Below are 19,352 nucleotides of genomic sequence, written 5' to 3'. Positions count from 1 at the left end.
GTTGACACTGTGGTGGAGAGAATGCACCAGATCTGGGACCAAGTAGTGGATAAGTTGTCTCTCTCCCAGGAAAAGACCCAGCGGTTTTCCAACCGGCGTAGGACCGTTGGTCCCCAGTTTAAGGTGGGTGATATGGTTTGGTTGTCATCAAAAAATATCGCTATGAAGGTGGCTTCTCCTAAGTTTAAGCCTAGATTTATTGGACCTTACAAGATTTTGGAGATTATTAATCCGGTCTCTTTTCGTTTGGCTCTTCCTGTCACATTTAAAATTCATAATGTGTTTCATAAGTCCTTGTTGAAGAGGTTTGTTGAACCAGTAGTTCCTGTGGTGGCACCTCCTGACCCTATATTGGTTGAAGGTAACATGGAATATGAGGTAAAGAAGATACTGGATTCCCGTCTGGCTAGACAGAGACTCCAGTATTTGGTTAAGTGGAAGGGTTATGGTCAGGAGGATAATTCCTGGGTCTCTGCCTCTGATGTTCATGCCGAAAGATTGGTGCGTGCCTTTCATCGGGCTCACCCGGATCGCCCTGGTGGCATGGATGAGGGTTCGGTGACCCCTCCTCAAGGGGGAGGTACTGTTGTGAGTTCATTTTTCCCTTCACCATTGAGGTCTGATGAACTCCCTCCTCTAGTGAAGGAAGGTAGTGAGACTGATTACCAAACACCTGGGCAGCTAGATGTTGACTGGGTGGCTGGAATTGAGGACTGGATATAAGGCTGCCGACGCCCTTCTTCCTGGCTGGTGATTTTCCTGCTGGATTCTTGGAGACCAGTCTGATTCCTGCATCTCAAAGCTAAGTTTTTCTGCTCTGCTTTGTACACTTCAGTTTTTTTTTGTTTTGCCTTGTTTTTTGGGAGTTCTGCCATCCCCGGCTGGGGGTGAGCTGAATTCCATTTTTGTCTCTGATCTGTTGATATTTTGCTCAGTCTTCAGAATATACCTGAGTGCTGATATAGTCTTTTGAAGCCTAGCGACTTCAGGGCCTGTTTTTCCTATCAGCCGGTTGGCTCATTTTGATAGGGGTTTTGCGGATGGCAGACAGCAGCTTTCCTATCCTGTCCTATGTAGTTAGCTTGGGCCCCATCATTTGCTCAACCTATCTTTCTATCTGTGTTAGTGTTTTCATCTTGCTTCACCGTCATTATATGTTGGGGGCTGCCTATTGCTTTGGGGTCTGCTCTGGGGCAGTTTAGTTTTTCCCCTTTCTGTCTTTAGGCTATATAGTTCTCCGGGCTGTGATCGAGGGGTCTAGGGCACCGTAGGAACTCCCCACGGCTACTGCTAGTTGTTGTGGATAGGTTCAGGGGTCTGCAATCCGATAGCTGCCAACCTCTCTGGTTTTTCTGGACTTAGCTGGTATTTTGTTTTTTCCTCCTTCGGTGACTCATCATAACACATAGGCTATAAAGGATTTCCATTGGCACGCAGCATGTCCTCACAGTCAGACCTATATTTTTCACTAGGCACCGGAGTTAGGAAGGCATGATGCACTAATTAGTATTTGAATATTAAAGACTCAAATGAACCTCTGAGTGTGCTAGTACTTCCGATGATCAGTGGAACTCCACTCAGCTCCCTACCCCGATATTCAGTGGTGTGAGGGCACAGTATTGGGGTTCAGTAAAAAGGGTGAGGGCAACGTTTTGGGGAGGTCAGTATAGAGTGAGGGTACAGTATGGGGGAGTTCAGTATAGAAAGTAAAAGCAAAATATGGAGGGTCAGTATAGAGAATGAGGGCACAACTATGGTGGTGTCAGTACAGAGGATGAGGGCACAGTGGGGGGCAGTGCAGAGAATGAGGGCAGAGTATTAAAGGTCAGTATAGAGCGTGAGGGCACTATATGGAAATCAATATAAAGTATGAGGGCACAGTATTGGGGGTCAGTATAGAAAGTGAATTTACTGTGGGGGGGTACTATATTACATAAGGGCACAATGTAATTGGACAGTATGTAGTGTGAGAGCCCCAAATGTGGAGGCAGTATATAGTGTGAGGAAACAAGATGGGAGACAGTAAATGGGAGGGACACAATGAGAGCACAGTATGAGGAGGCTTAGTGTGGAGACAGTGTATAGTATGGAGAAGGGGCACAATATTGACAAGGTGCAGCGTAGGTATAATAAGTTAATGAAGTATGGACAGGGTAGAATCCAAAATTTGTAAAGGAAGATGATGTGGTTGGTGATAATTGATAAGGGGGCAAAATGGAGGTCATAACACACGAGGGAGGACAACGTGGAGGCAATATTCTTTAGAACATTGTGGAGGCTATGTACCTTGAGGGATAGTGTGTGGGTCATTTCTTGTGCAGCACAGTGAGGGTGCAATCATTTATTCAGGGGCACAGTATGGAGGATATTTTATTCACAGGGTATTACAATAACACTCTTATTTTTTAGGGCACTGTGTCAGACATGCAGCAGAAGACTGGAGAAGAGGGAAGTTTGCTGAGATGAACTGTGGATGTGAAAAGCCATCATGTTGTCAGGACCAGATGATTAAGAAAGGATGAAAGCTGATTGAATCAGAAAAGATGTCGGCTTCAAGGTACTTGGATAAAAGGTACAAATACAATGGGCAATCATGATTTTTAAATGACTGCGGGTGGTTCTGTTTATGTATTCCAGTACTGATAACTGTTCTGGAGATGTATAAATGCACTGATGATGGTTCTGGTTCTGTTTTCATCTACTGATGGTGGTTCTAGTGATGTATTCATGTACTGATGGTGGTTCTGGTGCTGTATTCCTGTCAAATGTTGTCAGATTAACAAGTAGTTCATTAAGTCCAACAAACACTGTAGACAGCTGTCAGCCGAACGATGTTTGTTTTTGACCGATTGGCTAGCAGCTATGCCGCCAAACTCTCCCATACACAGAAGCGCTCGATATGCTGAACAATTCTATGCTCTCTACTAGAGCCACTGTCAGGCATCTTTTGAAGCGGCTTATCAATTGGAGGAAAAAAAGGATCTATATTTTAATACATATCCATCCGGATCCTTATCTCATGATAATCATCTGTCTAGGGTCTCCATTGGCATTAGACTTGGTAAAACTCATCAATATGGTCTAATGCAGCTGATGTTATTACAATCTGTATTGAGGCCTTAACTACTATCCAATGGGTATAAGCACTTTTATTCTGACATTCTAGAAAGGGTGTGATAATTTTAAGCTCCAAATTCAATGCATACACCAAATATAGCCCTGTTCCCAGTGTACTGAATAAGTGATATAACTACACTTTTAGACACATATTTGCATTAGAATCGCTCAGTTTTAGATCATTTTGTATATTCTAAAGCAGTGTCTAGTAGGGTTTGATGGTAGAAGTGAAGTGATCACTTATGGTTGAGGTCAAGGATAAAATTCTGATGTCCTATTTCGGTCAAACACGTTTCTTATAAGATTTTTCCTTACATTCAAGTGAGGTCGAAACAATATGATGAAACATTTGGGTAAAAATATACAAACAACTATGGCCCAACTGGAGGATAGGATGGCGAAGATCTCCATGGCCACTGTATACTTCCCTCGTGAGCTGAGAGTTGCTGGGATGAAGGAAATCCAGACACAAAGGAAGGCCAACATGCTAAATGTAATATACTTGGCCTCATTGAAACTGTCAGGAAGTCTCCTAGCCAAGAAGGCCACAATGAAGCTGACAGTGGCCAGAAGACCCAAATACCCCAACATAACCCAAAATGCAAAAGGTGACCCCTCATTACAGTTAAAAATGATAATGCTAGAAGGAGTCTGAGTGTCATACTCAGGAAATGGAGGAGCATAGAAAAGCCAAGTCACACAGACAGATATCTGGATAAGAACACAAATCACAATAACAGAGTAGGACAACTTTCCCCCAGTCCATCGTCGTAATCTAGTTCCAGGCTTGGTGGCCTTGAAAGCAATAACAACTGTAATGGTTTTGGCCAAGACACAAGAGATGCAAAGAGAAAAAGCCAAGCCAAATGCCACCTGACGTAACAGGCACTTCTCAGGATGTGGATATCCAATGAAAGCTAATGAACTAAGGAAGCAGAAAAATAAGGCAATGAGGAGAAGACAACTAAGGGACCAGTTATTGGCTCGGACGATCGGAGTTGTGTTGTAACAAATAAAGATTCTCAGTGCTCCAATGGGGATGAGAGAGGAAACAATAGACAGGGCTGCCAAGCTGATACCCATAGCTTCATCATAGGAGAGAAATTCAATGGTTCTTCGTAAGCACAAGTCCTGCTGGGTACTGGGCCAAGTATCCCAAGAGCATTTTTGGCACTCCACAGCATCTAGAGAAGAACATGTTGGTCAATTTGTATGTAAATTCCACATATAAGATACATGATACCTTATGACTGTATTTATGGTACCTGTCTCATTAGCTATCTCTCCTTTTGGGCACTGGACGCACTTGAAGCAGCACGTGGACTTTCCTGGAATTGTTGCCTTTCGGGATCCCAAAGGACAACTTGGACTGCATATTGATTGACGAGTCTAAATATAAGAATTCACCCTATGGGCATTTACACATTGAAAGCTGGAGAACAATATTTTAAAGACTCATAAATAGAGTTGAGCGATACCGTCCGATACTTCAAAGTATCGTATCGGATGGTATCGGCCGATCTTTAAAAAAAGTATCGGTATCGCCGATTCCGATACCGGAAGTCCCATTCAAGTCTATGGGACTTCCGGTATCGGAATAAGAAAAACCCTTTCCTGCCCTTGTACAGCCTCTCTGGGGTCTGTACGGGCCTTTCGGGGGGCTGTGCCGGCCTGCCAGGGGGTCTGTGCAGGCTCCGGTGGTCTGTGCCGGCCTGCCGGTGGTCTGTGCAGGCTCCGGGGGGCTGTGCCGGCCTGCCGGGGGGCTGTGCCGGCTCCGGGGGGCTGTGCCGGCCTGCCGGGGGGCTGTGCAGGCTCCGGGGGTCTGTGCAGGCATCGTCCGATGGGACTACAAGTCCCATCGGGCGATGCCTGCTACCATGACAGTGATTGACACATTAGCCAATGATGGGACAGTAGTAGTCCCATCATCCGGCTAATGTGTTAAATGTAAAAAAAAAAAAAAAATTACATGCTACATACATACAACATGCATACTACATACATGCTACATTCATACTACATACTACATACATGCTACATACATACTACATATATACTACATGCATGCTACATACATACTGCATGCTACATACATACCACATACATACTACATACATACTACATATATACTACATGCATGCTACATACATACTACATGCTACATACATACCACATACATACTACATATATACTACATGCATGCTACATACATACTACATGCTGCATACATACCACATATATACTACATACATACTACATATATACTGCATGCTACATACATACTACATATATACTACATACATGCTACATACATACTACATGCATGCTACATACATACTACATATATACTACATACATACTACATGCATGCTACATACATACTACATATATACTACATACATACTACATGCATGCTACATACATACTGCATGCTACATACATACCACATACATACTACATATATACTACATACATGCTACATACATACATACTGCATGCTACATACATACTACATGCATACTACATACATACTACATGCATGCTACATACATACTGCATGCTACATACATACCACATACATACTACATATATACTACATGCATGCTACATACATACTACATGCTACATACATACTACATATATACTACATGCATGCTACATACATACTACATGCTACATACATACCACATACATACTACATACATACTACATACATACTACATATATACTACATGCTACATACATACTACATATATACTACATGCATGCTACATACATACTACATGCTACATGCATGCTACATACATACTACATACATACTACATGCTACATACATACCACATATATACTACATACATACAATACATTCATACAATACATACATAGACATACAGTACATATAACATAGAGTAACATACTTACCAATACTTGTCACATTGTTCCCCGAAGCCATTGTCGTCTACGGAATAAATATTAACATAACAAACCACAAAAATACTCACCCACGATCCGAAGCAGTCCACGAGTGTGTCCCACGACGATCTTGGGTAGAGAACTGCAGCATCAGATGATGCTGCCGTTCTCTACGGGCTGCAGGAATCCAATGACGGAAGGTAGGTATCCTTCCGCACTGTATTCCTCCGCCACTTAAAAAAAAAAAGTCCCTAGTCTCACTTTATGCCATTGCTGTGTGGGAATTTCCCACACAGCAATGGCATAAAGTGAGACTAGGGACTTTTTTTTTTTTAAATGGCGGAGGAATACAGTGCGGAAGGATACCTACCTTCCGTCATTGGATTCCTGCAGCCCGTAGAGAACGGCAGCATCATCTGATGCTGCAGTTCTCTACCCAAGATCGTCGTGGGACACACTCGTGGACTGCTTCGGATCGTGGGTGAGTATTTTTGTGGTTTGTTATGTTAATATTTATCCCGGAAAAGACAATGGCTTCGGGGAACAATGTGACAAGTATTGGTAAGTATGTTACTCTATGTTATATGTACTGTATGTCTATGTATGTATTGTATGAATGTATTGTATGTATGTAGTATATATGTGGTATGCATGTAGTATGTATGTAGCATGCATGTAGTATGTATGTAGCATGCATGTAGTATGTATGTAGTATGTATGTAGTATATATGTAGTATGTTGTATGAATGTAGTATATATGTAGTATGTATGTAGCATGTAGTATGTAGCATGCATGTAGTATATATGTAGTATGTATGTAGCATGTAGTATGTATGTAGCATGCATGTAGTATATATGTAGTATGTATGTAGCATGTAGTATGTATGTAGCATGCATGTAGTATGTATGTAGTATGCATGTAGTATGTATGTAGCATGCAGTATGTATGTATGTAGCATGTATGTAGTATATATGTAGTATGTATGTGGTATGTATGTAGCATGCAGTATGTATGTAGCATGCATGTAGTATGTATGTAGTATGCATGTAGTATGTATGTAGCATGCAGTATGTATGTATGTAGCATGTATGTAGTATATATGTAGTATGTATGTGGTATGTATGTAGCATGTAGTATGTATGTAGTATATATGTAGTATGTATGTAGCATGCATGTAGTATGTATGTAGCATGCATGTAGTATGTATGTAGTATTTTTTTTTTTTTTTTTTTAACATTTAACACATTAGCTGGATGATGGGACTACTACTGTCCCATCATTGGCTAATGTGTCAATCACTGTCATGGTAGCAGGCATCGCCCGATGGGACTTGTAGTCCCATCGGACGATGCTTGCACAGACCCCCGGACATCAGCACAGCCCCCCGGCAGGCCGGTACAGACCCCCACAGGGTGCACAGACCACCGGCAGGCCGGCACAGCCCCCCGGCAGGCCGGCAGAGACCCCGGGCAGTCCACACAGCCCCCCGGCAGGCCGGCACAGCCCCCCGGCAGGCCGGCAGAGACCCCCGGAAGGCCCGAAATGACGGCGCATCATGATGCGCACACACCGCGCATCATGATGACGTCAGGCCGTCAATCAACTGAACTTCCGATTCCGATGCCGAATTCCGATATTGAAAAAATATCGGAAGTCGGTATCGGAATTCCGATACAGCAAGTATCGGCCGATACCCGATACTTGCGGTATCGGAATGCTCAACACTACTCATAAAGGAGAGCTTGACATTTCATGTTTAAGTTTTCTGCTAAAGCATGTAGATGGTGGAAGTGTAACATATAAACAGAACAGGCAGGTGTCTAGAACTCCATTTAAGAGGGGGGAAGCAAATTTATGAGCTAAAGTAAATTTGAAATTGGTCATACAATTCAGATAACTGTCCGCCTAACAACTTTTGAGAATATATATATACATACATACACACAGTGGGTACGGAAAGTATTCAGACCCCTTTAAATTTTTCACTCTTTGTTTCATTGCAGCTCTTTGGTAAATTCAAAAATGTTGATTTCTTTTCTCATTAATATACACTCTGCACCGCATCTAGACTGCTTTAAACCAGAAATGTAGAAATTTTTGCAAATTTATAAAAAAAGAAAAAAACAAAATATCACATGGTCATAAGTATTCAGATCCTTTACTCACTCATAGATAAGTCCCATGCTGTCCATTTCCTTGTGATCCTCCTTGAGATGGTTCTACTCCTTCATTGGACGCCAGCTGTGTGCAATTAAACTGATAGGACTTGATGTGTAAAGGCGCACACCTGTCTATATAAGACCTCACAGCTCACAGTGCATGTCAGACCAAATGAGAATGATGAGGTCAAAGGAACTGGCCAAGGAGCTCAGAGACAGAATTGAGGCAAGGCACACATATGGCCAAGGTAACAAAAGAATATCTGGAATACTCAAGGTTCATAATTTAATTATTGTATTGTTAACGTTACTTATGACTCGTGTTTTGAAACTGTTAAACTGTAAAGCGCTGCGGAATATGTTGGTGCTATATAAATAAAGATTATTATTATTATTCATAAGAGCACAGTGGCCTCCATAATCCTTAAATGGAGGAAGTTTGAGACCAGCAGATGTCTTCCTAGACCTGGCCGTCCAGCCAAACTGAGCAATTGTGGGAGAAGAGCCTTGGTGAGAGAGGTAAAGAAGAACCCCAAGATCACTGTGGCTGAGCTCAAAAGATGCAGTAGAGAGATGGCAGAAAGTTCCACAAAGTCAACTATCACTGCAGCCCTCCACCAGTCAGGCCATTATGGCAGAGTGGCCCGACAGAAGCCTCTCCTCAGTGCAAGACATATGAAAGCCCGCACTGAGATTGCTAAAAAACAAATGAAGGACTCACAGACTATGAGAAATAAGATTCTCTGGTCTGATGAGATAAAGACAGACCTTTTTGGTGATAATTCTAAGCGGTATGTGTGGAGAAAACCAGTCACTGCTCATCACCTGCCCAATACAATCCCAACAGTAAACATGGTGGTGGCAGCATCATGCTATGGGGGTGTTTTCAGCTGCTGGGACGGGACGACTGGTTGCAATTGAAGGAAACTTGAATGTGGCCAAGTACGGAGATATCCTGGATGAAAACCTCTTCCAGAGTACTCTGGACCTCAGACTTGGCTGAAGGTTCACCTTCCAACAACACAATAACCCTAAGCACACAGCTAAAATAACAAAGGAGTGGCTTCAGAACAACTCTGGGACCATTCTTGACTGGCCCAGCCAAAGCCCTGACCTAAACTCAATTAAGCATCTCTGGAGAGACCTGAAAATGGCTGTCACCAACATTCACCTTCCAACCGGACGGAACTGGAGAGGATCTGCAAGGAAGAATGGCAGAGGATCCCCAAATCCAGGGGTAAGAAACTTGTATCATTACCAAGAAGACTCATGGCTGTACTAGCTCAAAAGGTGCTTCTACTCAATGCTGAGCAAAGGGTCTGAATACTTGTGACCATGTGATATTTCAGCTTTTCTTTTTTCACAAATTTGCAAAAATTTCTACATTTCTGTTTTTTTTCAGTCAAGATGCGGTGCAGAGTGTACATTAATGAGAAAAAAATGAACTTTTTTGCATTTACCAAATGGCTGCAATGAAACAAAGAGAAAAATGTAAAGGGGTCTGAATACTTTCTGTACCCACTGTATATATATATATACAGTATGTATATATGCAAAAACTGAAGAAGCCAGTAGACTCTATTGCAACGTTATGGCAAGATGGACACTTGATCCTGCATTGAAAACTGCACTTGTGGCTGGATTAAAGGGTGGAAGGAAATGTGGAATATGTGTTATAACTAAAAATTGTGGGGATTACTAGAGAAAAGGAAGGGAGACAGAGGGCTATCACTGATCATCAGATACCTAGCTTTACAATAAAGATCAAAGGAAGTTAAAGGGGAACATTTTGAATTCCCCCAGAACAAGGACAACTTGTACAGCTGCTGAATAACCCCAAAATGACAACAGAAAAAACTCTGAAAGGAAAATATCACAACGATCCACTTCTCAAATCTCCCACATCCTCACCCCTTTTACTTGCATTTGGGATTAAACCTGTGCAGAATATAATGTCCTACCTCAGTACTCCACATAATATCGGCATTGTTAATTTTCATCCGAATTCCTTCCGGCAATCTGGAATCATAACTTCCCACTATCTTCTGCTCCATGGAACCAGTGGAGCTCGGCTGCCAGTTTACAATGTCGTAGAGGGCGGGAGGATCCCCTTTATCATCAAAATATATGTGAGTATTGTCTTTAGTCTCAAAATCTACAGTCTTAATGTAATGAAGGAGCTGATGAAATACAAAGGATTAATACATTTATTATCTAATTCATCAAATGTAACATTTTAAAAGCTTGAGATATCTTCTCTTCAAGGAAGTACCATAAAGAAGAGCTCATGCAAATGTTGTCTACTGCAAGCTCTCTCCATAAGGAGAGGATTACCCAACCTATTCTCCATCCTACTGAGTCAGAAGTCTCTGCTGGAGTCTCTAAAGCTTTCGCTTAACCTGAAGGCACAACTTGAGGCTCCTATACGACAATGGAAAATGTCTGAAAGCCCCCATATACATTAGACTAATGTTGTCTGAACCTGCTGATCACCTCCTGATGAAACTGCAGAGGCGCTGAAACGCGTGTCGAGGTACGGTACAGTCAAAAAACACATATTCTCTACATCATGGCCACAGGTAATTTACTGCTTATCCTATAGTGTTTTTGATTGAATGGGAAAGTTGATTATAACTATTTCACCACCAATACTTCAGACATCTGTGCACATGCAGTTGTTATGAGCCTATATATCAATATATGAACATTTTTGTCCAGCATTGATATTTGATATTTATTGTTCCATGTTTACATGCTAATCTCTACGCTCATAGTGCCATTCAAGCATTTATTTTGGTTATAATGGTCTGATGCTCTACTATTCTGTCACTGTTTATATGTTCCATGTATGATAGGGAACCCAGTACCCCCTGCCTTTACTTCACTATTATTTTGTTTATTTCAATATTTAAATGTAAAATATGCTTTTTGTTCTGTCTTCTTCCACGTATGACACTGTGTGGATTCCAGCATACGGCTTAACTTTTCATCCACTCCCAGAAACAAGACTGTATGGGTGCATAAGTCTATTATTTATTGGGATGGTATGGACAACAATGGGAGATGATAACAGGTGGTATACTAGAGCACAGTAGTAGATGAGATCAGGGGTTGTTATACAAAGTTGTAGATGATTCAAAGATTGTTGAACACAGTTATGGATGATTCAGGTAAAAACTATAAGAGACAGATATAATGCAGCATGTCAGTACTGGTAGGTAATATACAATACAAGGTATTATCAGAACAGAAGCATTAATACAGGATGATGTTATATCAGCAGCATGCATTATATAGAAGCTGAGCAGTACAACATACACAGCAGCAAAGGAGAAAGATAACTAACATACTAATGGATGCAAGCTTTACACTCACTGTACAGAGGATGAATAACTATCATACAGTGTACTAGCATTGCAGGAGCTGAACATGTATTGCAAACATCATGCGGAATGCATTATGGCCAGCTAACAGAGATGCATAACATACATTCATAAATGCATTATACCTTACTGGAATCCGCTTGTTTTAAGCAATGGTTTTGCAGAGAGCTGAGCTGAGCAAGTGTAAGCCACTCTGGTTACATGTTGTTAACTAGGGCAGGAAGAAGGGGCGGTTCTGAACAGTTAACCATTTGGGGAACAGAAGATTCCAAACACATGAATAAAAAGAGAATGGCAACTTATGACACCTACTGGTGATAACTTGAACAGCACTTAAAAATGTTTAGCTGCACAGAATGGGCTGAACACTTTTACCATGAATATTTAATAAAAGTGATATTTTTTTATCATTCTTGATCGTGCTGCTCCTCCTGTATGATATTTTGGTTTGAAGGGATCATTATATATTTTTGTAAGAGAATTACTATAGGACTGATGCAAATGTTGTCTACTGCAAGCTTTCTACATTACGAGAGGATTACCCAACCTATTCTCCATCCCACTGAGTCAGAAGTCTCTGCTGGAGTCTGTAAAGCTTACACATATCCTATAGGCAAAACTTGAAGCTCCTATACTCCAATAGAAAATGTCTAAAAACACCAGAAACACTAGACTAATGTTGGCTCAACCTACTGATATCAATGTGTTTGGCTGACAGTCTAATGTGTATGGGGGCCCCAGACAGATGATTGTTAACCGAGTTAAGAATCCGGCATATCTGATTTTGGACTGTTGATAATTAAGTTCTCAAGAGATACGCTGCTGCCAAAAGATTTCTGGCATTATATATCTCATGAAAAATACTGAAACACTTCACTTTCCTGAGTGTTGGAGAGTTTAATGACATAGCTGCCGAACCATCTTTCAGACGACAGCTATAAGATGGCTCCCACCTACTATATGGCATGTAAAATACTGCTGTCTTCTAATATTCATGTCTCCTCAGATACCAGGATCTGGGTGTAACTGGTATCTCTCTACCTTCTGAAATGACAGCACACCATTGTGAGAGCCCACCTATGCTCATCTGCTGGAGCTCAGAAGCCTTTAGAAGTCACAAATATAAACACGCAACTTCTTTACCTGCCAAGGATGTAAGGATGAGATGTTGGCACAAGTACCATTAAGGAATGGACCTTTTCCTGGTTTACATTGCAGCAAGTTATGCATGGCCCACGCAAAGGTATAAACTGCTGTGTAGATATTAAATGTTATTCTAAAGTCCACATTAGGCATGACACGTTCCAATTTTTCATCCCCGATACATTCATTGCTGGTTTGGTTTGGCATGCCATCAGCTCTAGCATGGAGATTGCTCCACTTGCAAGAAAATGCCTCCTCCCAAAACTCAAGTAAAAATTGATCATTTTGAGACTCTGAGGGGTGTAAGTTGTTTAGATGTTCTACAAATCCGTCCATCTGCCCCCCATGAACAGCAAAACCTATAGTACCCATCAAGACTGGTTGGAACTCTTCTGTGTTAAGAAGTATTGACGTTGACCATGATTCACTGGCTATCCAGATTTTACCAGTCATGTTTTGCTTGGTCAATTCTTCCACCACAGGTATGAAATCAAAATCTGGAGACAAGACTAGCACCACCTTGGCTGATGAGTCTTTTATAACATTAACGATCTGTGGAGCACCTCTGTTGGGTTGTCCAGTCATGATAGTCTCAATGAAGGCCACACAAGCTCCAGCTTGGACTATTTCTTCCTTTACTATCTGAATGCCAATTTGACCATAATCGTTATCGGAAGCCAGTAACCCGACCCATGTCCATCCAAAGTACAAGATTAACTCAGCAAGACCTTGAGATTGAAATGTGTCACTTGGTATTGTGCGGAAAAATGAAGGGAACAAGTTCCTATTGCTGAGTAACGGACTGGTAGCAAAATAACTTATCTGTAGACAAAATAAAGAAAAATATGTCTATAAGCAAATAAAAATTAGCCTTTTCGCACTTGAAGATCATCAGTAGTTAGTTTTGGATCAATATGATGGCCAATTGACTATTTAAATGGCGATATAGTGCACATCACATAATCAATTATAGGGAGAGAAGTACTGGAAAAATGTGACCTGACAAATCTTGATTTTTGTTACAGTGGCATGTAAAAGTTTGGGCGCCCCTGGTCAAAATCACTGTTATTGTGAACAGTTCAGCAAGTGAAAGATGAAATGATCTTTAAAAGGCCTAAAGTTAAAGATGACAACTTTCGTTTGTATTTTAGGCAAAATGGAGATTTGTGTGTTCAGATACCTTTGACCAAGGATTCAGACCTTAATTAGCCTGTTAGGTTCATGGCTTTGGTAGGAAAGGCCAGGTGATGCAAATTTCTCAGCTTTATAAAAACCCGGCCTACTCTAATCTTGTGCCAAAAACCGCAGCCGTGGGTTCTTCTAAGCAGCTGTCTAGCACTCTGAAAATGAAAATAGTAGAGGCCCACAAAAGAGGAGACGGCTATAAGAAAATAACAAAGCATTTTCAAATTGCCATTTCCTCAATTCGAAATGTAATTAAGAAATGGCGGTTACCAGGAACAGTGGAGATCAAGATAAGGTCTGGAAGACCAAGCAACATTTTAGTGAAAGCTACTCTTAAGATTGCCAGACAGGGAAATCAGAACCATCACTTTACTATAAAAAATCTTCTGAAAGATTTAAGAGACTCTGGAGTTGTGGTACATTGCTCTGCTTTTCAGAGACACCTGCACAAATATGGCCTTCATGGAAGAGTCATCAGAAGAAAACCTCTGCTGCATCCTCACCATAAAATTCAGTGTCAGAAGTCTGCAAAAGGTCTTCCAAATAAGCCTGATTCATTTTTGAAACAAGTTCTGTGGACCAAAGAGGTTAAATTAGAACTCTTGATCAAAGGTATGTGTGGAGAAAAAAGGGCACAGTATTGCAGAAAAAGAACCAAACATCAACCATTAATCATGGAGGTGGAACAATCATGCTTTGGGATTGGGTTGAAGCCAATGGCATAGGAACATTTCATGGGTAGAGGGAAGATTGGATTCAATGGAATTTCAACAAATTCTTGAAGCAAACATAGCGCAATCTGTAAAAAGCTGAAGTTGAAAAGAGGAAGAGGAAGAGGATGGCTTCTACAAAAGGATAATGAATGATCCTAAACACACGTCAAAATCCACAATAGATTACTTCAAAAGGAGAAAGCTGAAGGCATTACAATGGCCCTCACAGTCCCCTGATCTGAACATCATTGAGAATCTGTGGTTAGACCTCAAACTAGTAGAGGATAATAATAATAATATTAATTTTATTTCTATAGCGCCAACATATTCCGCAACACTTTACATTATAGAGGACACTTGTACAGACAATAGACATTACAGCATACCAATAAACACATAGATAAAAACAGACACCAAGAGGAATGAGGGTCCTGCTCGCAAGCTTACAATATGAGGAAAAAGGGAGACACGAAAGGTGGATGATAACAAATGCTTTCATTGTTCGGAACAGCCTTAGTGTAAGAACCAGGTGTTCCTGTTGCTGCATGAACCAGTTAACAGTCTAAATATGTAACAGTACAGACACAGAGGGCTATTAAATGCATAAAGTGTATGAGAACATGATATGAGGAACCTGATTATGGTAAAAATTTTAAATGGGCCACACAGGGATAGTTAGGTTAATGCGTTGAGGCGGTAGGCCAGTCTGAACAAATGCATTTTTAGGGCACGCTTAAAACTGTGAGGATTGGGGATTAATCGTATTAACCTGGGTAGTGCATTCCAAAGAATTGACGCAGCACATGAAAAGTCTTGGAGACGGTAGTGATAGGTTCTGATTATTGAGGATGCTAACCTCAGGTCATTAGCAGAACGGAGAGCACGGGTAGGATGGTAGGTTGAGACGAGGGACTAGATGTAGGGTGGTGCTGAGCCATGGAGAGCTTTGTGGGTGAGGATAATAACCAGTGTAAGGACTGGCACAATGTAGAGGCATCAGTATAATGATTGGTGAGGAATATGGGAATATGAACCTGGCTGCAGCATTCAGGACAGATTGGAGAGGGGAGAGTTTGGTGACAGGGAGACAAATTAGTAGAGAGATACAATAGTCCAGACAAGAATGAATAAGAGAACCAGTAAGAGTTTTTGCAGAGTCGAAAGTAAGAAAAGGTTGAATTCTAGAAATGTTTTTGAGATGCAGATAACAAGAGCGAGCCAGTGATCGGATGTGGGTGGTGAATGAAAGCTCAGAATCAAGTATGACCCCAAGACAGCGGGCATGTTGCTGGGGAGTAAAGGTGGAACCACACATGGAAATGGTAATGTTGGGTATAGTTAGGTTAGTAGAGGGAGGAAACATGAGGAGTTCAGTTTTTGACACGTTCAGTTTCAGATAGAGGGAGGACATGATGTTAGAGACAGCGGTAAGACAATCACTGGTGTTTTCTTAAAAGGCAGGTGTGATATCAGGAGAAGTGTATAATTGAGTGTCATCAGCATAGAGAGGGTACTGGAACCCAAAGCCACTGATTGCTTGACCAATAGGGGCAGTATACAAAGAGAAGAGGAGGGGGCCTAGAACCGATCCTTGAGGAACCCCAACAGTAGGGGAAGATAAGAGGAGCAGGAGCCAGCAAAAGATACAGTGAAGGAGCGGTCCGAGAGATAGCTGGAGAACCAGGAGAGAACGGTGTCCTTAAGGTGGATGGAGCAGAGCATGGTGACGAGGAGCTGATGATCCACAGTGTTGAATGCTGCGGAGAGATCCAAGAGAATTAGCATGGAGTAGTGACCATTAGATTTAGCTGTTAGAAGATCATTAGAGACTTTAGTGAGGGCAGTTTCAGTAGACTGTAGAGAGAAGAAACCGGATTGTCAATGGTCGAGAAGAGAGTTATCTGAGGGCGGATAAGACGGGCATGGACCAGGCGTTACAGGAGTTTAGAGATGAAGGGAAGATTAGAGACAGGTCTATAGTTAGACGCACAGTTTAGGTCGAGGGATGTTTTATAAGTATTGGCTGCATGATGGCATGCTTAAATGAGGAAGGATAGATACCGGAAGAGTGAGAGGTTAAATATTTTTGTTTGGTGAGTGGTGACAGTAGAGGAAAGGGACTGGAGGAGATGTAATGGAATGGGGTCACTGGTGCAAGTGATAGGGCGAGAAGATGCAAGGAGCCTGATTACTTCTTCTGTGACTGGTTCAAAATCAGAGAGTGAGCTAGAAGCAGTGCGGGAGGAAGGACAGTGCATGGTATGAGGTGATTGGTAGATATTTTCCTGTCTGATATGGTCAATTTTTTTTTTGAAATAAATGGCCAGATCCTCAGCACGGAAATCCACGGTGGGAGCCTGCACTCTAGGGTTAAGTAGGAAATGAAAAGTGCCAAAGAGACGTTTCGGGTTATTGGACAGTGAGGTGATGAGGGTGTTGAAGTATGTTTGTTTAGAGAGGTGAAAGGTAGAGTTTTATGTTTTAAGCATAAACTTATAATGGATGAAATCTTCGGGTAGATTGGATTTTCTCCACAGACGTAAGGCGCACCTGGAGCACCGCTGTAGGAAACGTGTTTGCAGCGTGTGCCAGGGTTGTCACCGTCTGTGCCAGCTTGTTCTATGTATAGGAGGTGCAGTTTCATCCAGGGCACTTTGAAGTGTTTCATTGTAATGCTTTAGTGCAGAATCAGGACATGAGAGGGAGGAGATAGGGGCCAATGATGACTGCAAGTTCTTCATAAGTTTCTGGGTGTTAATGGCCTGTATGTTTCTATAAGTGTGGAAAGTGGGGGGGACCTGGGCGGGATGGCAGTTCTTAATAGAGAATGAAAGAAGGTTATGGTCAGAGAGCGGGAAAGCAGAGTTTGTGAAATCATCCACTGAGCAAAGCCAGGAGAAGATCAAGTCGAGGGAGTTTCGGTCTTCATGCGTGGGGGATTTAGTATTCTGTGAGAGTTCAAAAGAGGAGTTTAGGGATAGAAGGTAAGATGCAGATGGTGAGAGGGAAAGAGCAAGGATGCAAGATGACCCAGGAATCTCACAGAACGGAGGAATTCTCCAAGGAACAATGGATGCAAATCCTTCAAATAAGAATTGAAAGACTCTTGTTTGTCTGCAAAAAGTGTTTACAAGCTATTATAGTCTCAAAAAGGAGGTGCTACTAAGTGCTAATCATGTGAGGTGGCCAAACTTTTGCATCAACCCACTTTCCATTTTGTAATTTTTAAAACGTAAAAGATGAAAAAATAAAATATATATATATAATATAGCACTGTAAGCGTCACTCTGTCCGAAGCCTTTATAGACTGCGCAAGCGCGATGCGCCTGCGCTGTCTGGCTCCAGACAGAGTGAGGCAGCCAGCAGTGAGGAGTATGTATGGCGCCGGAGATGGCGGTACCGTACACAGTGCATACCACCATCTCCGATGCCATACATACATACTTACCTGACCGGGAGGAGCGTTGCCGTGGTGCTTCTCTTCGGGGCAGGAGACCGGGGAGGAGTGCAGCCGGTATCGCACATGCGCATAGCGCGATCTGGCACCATTTTACTGAAGACACACTTGCAGTGTGTCTTCAGCAATATGGCGCCGGACAGCGCTATGGGCAGGGCATGCGCGATTCCGGCCGCACTCCTGCCCCGGCCTCCAGCAGAAAGTGACAGCACTGGAGCACAGGAAAAAAGGGTGAGTATAAATGTTTTTTTTGTGTGTATGTGTATAGTATTAATAGGAGTGAGGGGTACCATGCATACCAGGATAGGGGGGTGAGAGGACCATGCATACCAGGATAGGGGAATGAGGGGTACCATGCATACCAGGACTGGGGGATGAGGGGTACCATTCATACCAGGATTGGGGGATGAGAGGACCATGCATACCAAGATGGGGGGGGTGAGGGGACCATACATACCAGGATTGGGGAATGAGGGGTGCCATGCATACCAGGATTGGGGGATGAGGGGACCATGCATACCAGGATAGGGGGTGAGGGGTACCATACATCCCAGGATAGGGATGAGGGAGTACCATGCATACCAGAATTGTGGGGTGAGAGGACCATGCATACCAGTATTGGGGGATGAGGGGTTCCATGCATACCAGGATAGCGGGTGAGGGGACCATACATACTAGGATAGGGATGAAGGAGTACCATCCATACCAGGATAGGGATGAGGGAGTACCATGTATACCAGGATTGGGTGATGACGAGGGGTACCATGCATACCAGGATATGGGGTGAGGGGACCATACATACCAGGATAGGGATGACGGAGTACCATGCATACCAAGATTGGGGGGTGAGAGGACCATGCATATCAGGATTGGGGGATGAGGGATACCATGCATACCAGGATTGGGGGATGAGAGGACCATGCATACCAGGATAGGGGGTGAGGGGATCATGCATAGCAGGATAGAGGCTGAGGGGACCATGCATACCAGGATAGGGATGAGGGAGTACCATGCATACCAGGATTTGGGGGTTAGGGGACCATGCATACCAGGATGAAGATTGGGGTGCCATGCATACCAGGATTGGGGGGGATGAGGGTGCCATGCGTACCAGGATATAAGGGTAGCAGCACATAGCAGGATGGGAGACCATATAGCAATAAAATTGCTCGCCAGCCGGGCGTAGAATAAAATATATTTGCCTAAAATACAAAGTAAATGTGTCATCTTTAATTATAAGCCTGTTAGAGATAATTTCATCTTCAACTTGCTTAACTGTTC

The 19,352-nt window shown here is 42.5% G+C and overlaps 1 protein-coding gene across 1 annotated transcript in view; it reads right to left on the bottom strand.

Annotated features, from left to right (window-relative positions):
- Positions 1 to 3,167: 3,167 nt before the first annotated feature.
- LOC141049897 (extracellular calcium-sensing receptor-like) overlaps positions 3,168 to 19,352 on the bottom strand; it is a 17,939-nt gene continuing 1,754 nt past the window's right edge. The window contains exons 3-6 of the mRNA XM_073546736.1: positions 12,717 to 13,538; positions 10,152 to 10,370; positions 4,383 to 4,506; positions 3,168 to 4,301 (exon numbers count right to left, since the gene is read on the bottom strand). Coding sequence (XP_073402837.1) covers positions 3,370 to 4,301; positions 4,383 to 4,506; positions 10,152 to 10,370; positions 12,717 to 13,538 — 2,097 coding nt within the window. The 3' untranslated portion in view covers positions 3,168 to 3,369. The remainder of the gene's footprint in view (positions 4,302 to 4,382; positions 4,507 to 10,151; positions 10,371 to 12,716; positions 13,539 to 19,352) is intronic.

The sequence above is a fragment of the Dendrobates tinctorius genome, unplaced genomic scaffold (assembly GCF_039654945.1).
Source record: "Dendrobates tinctorius isolate UK_male_01 unplaced genomic scaffold, ASM3965494v1 ptg000151l, whole genome shotgun sequence".
Taxonomy (NCBI): domain Eukaryota; kingdom Metazoa; phylum Chordata; class Amphibia; order Anura; family Dendrobatidae; genus Dendrobates; species Dendrobates tinctorius.
Note: the sequence above shows the minus strand (reverse complement) of the source record. Positions and strands in the feature narration are given on the sequence as shown.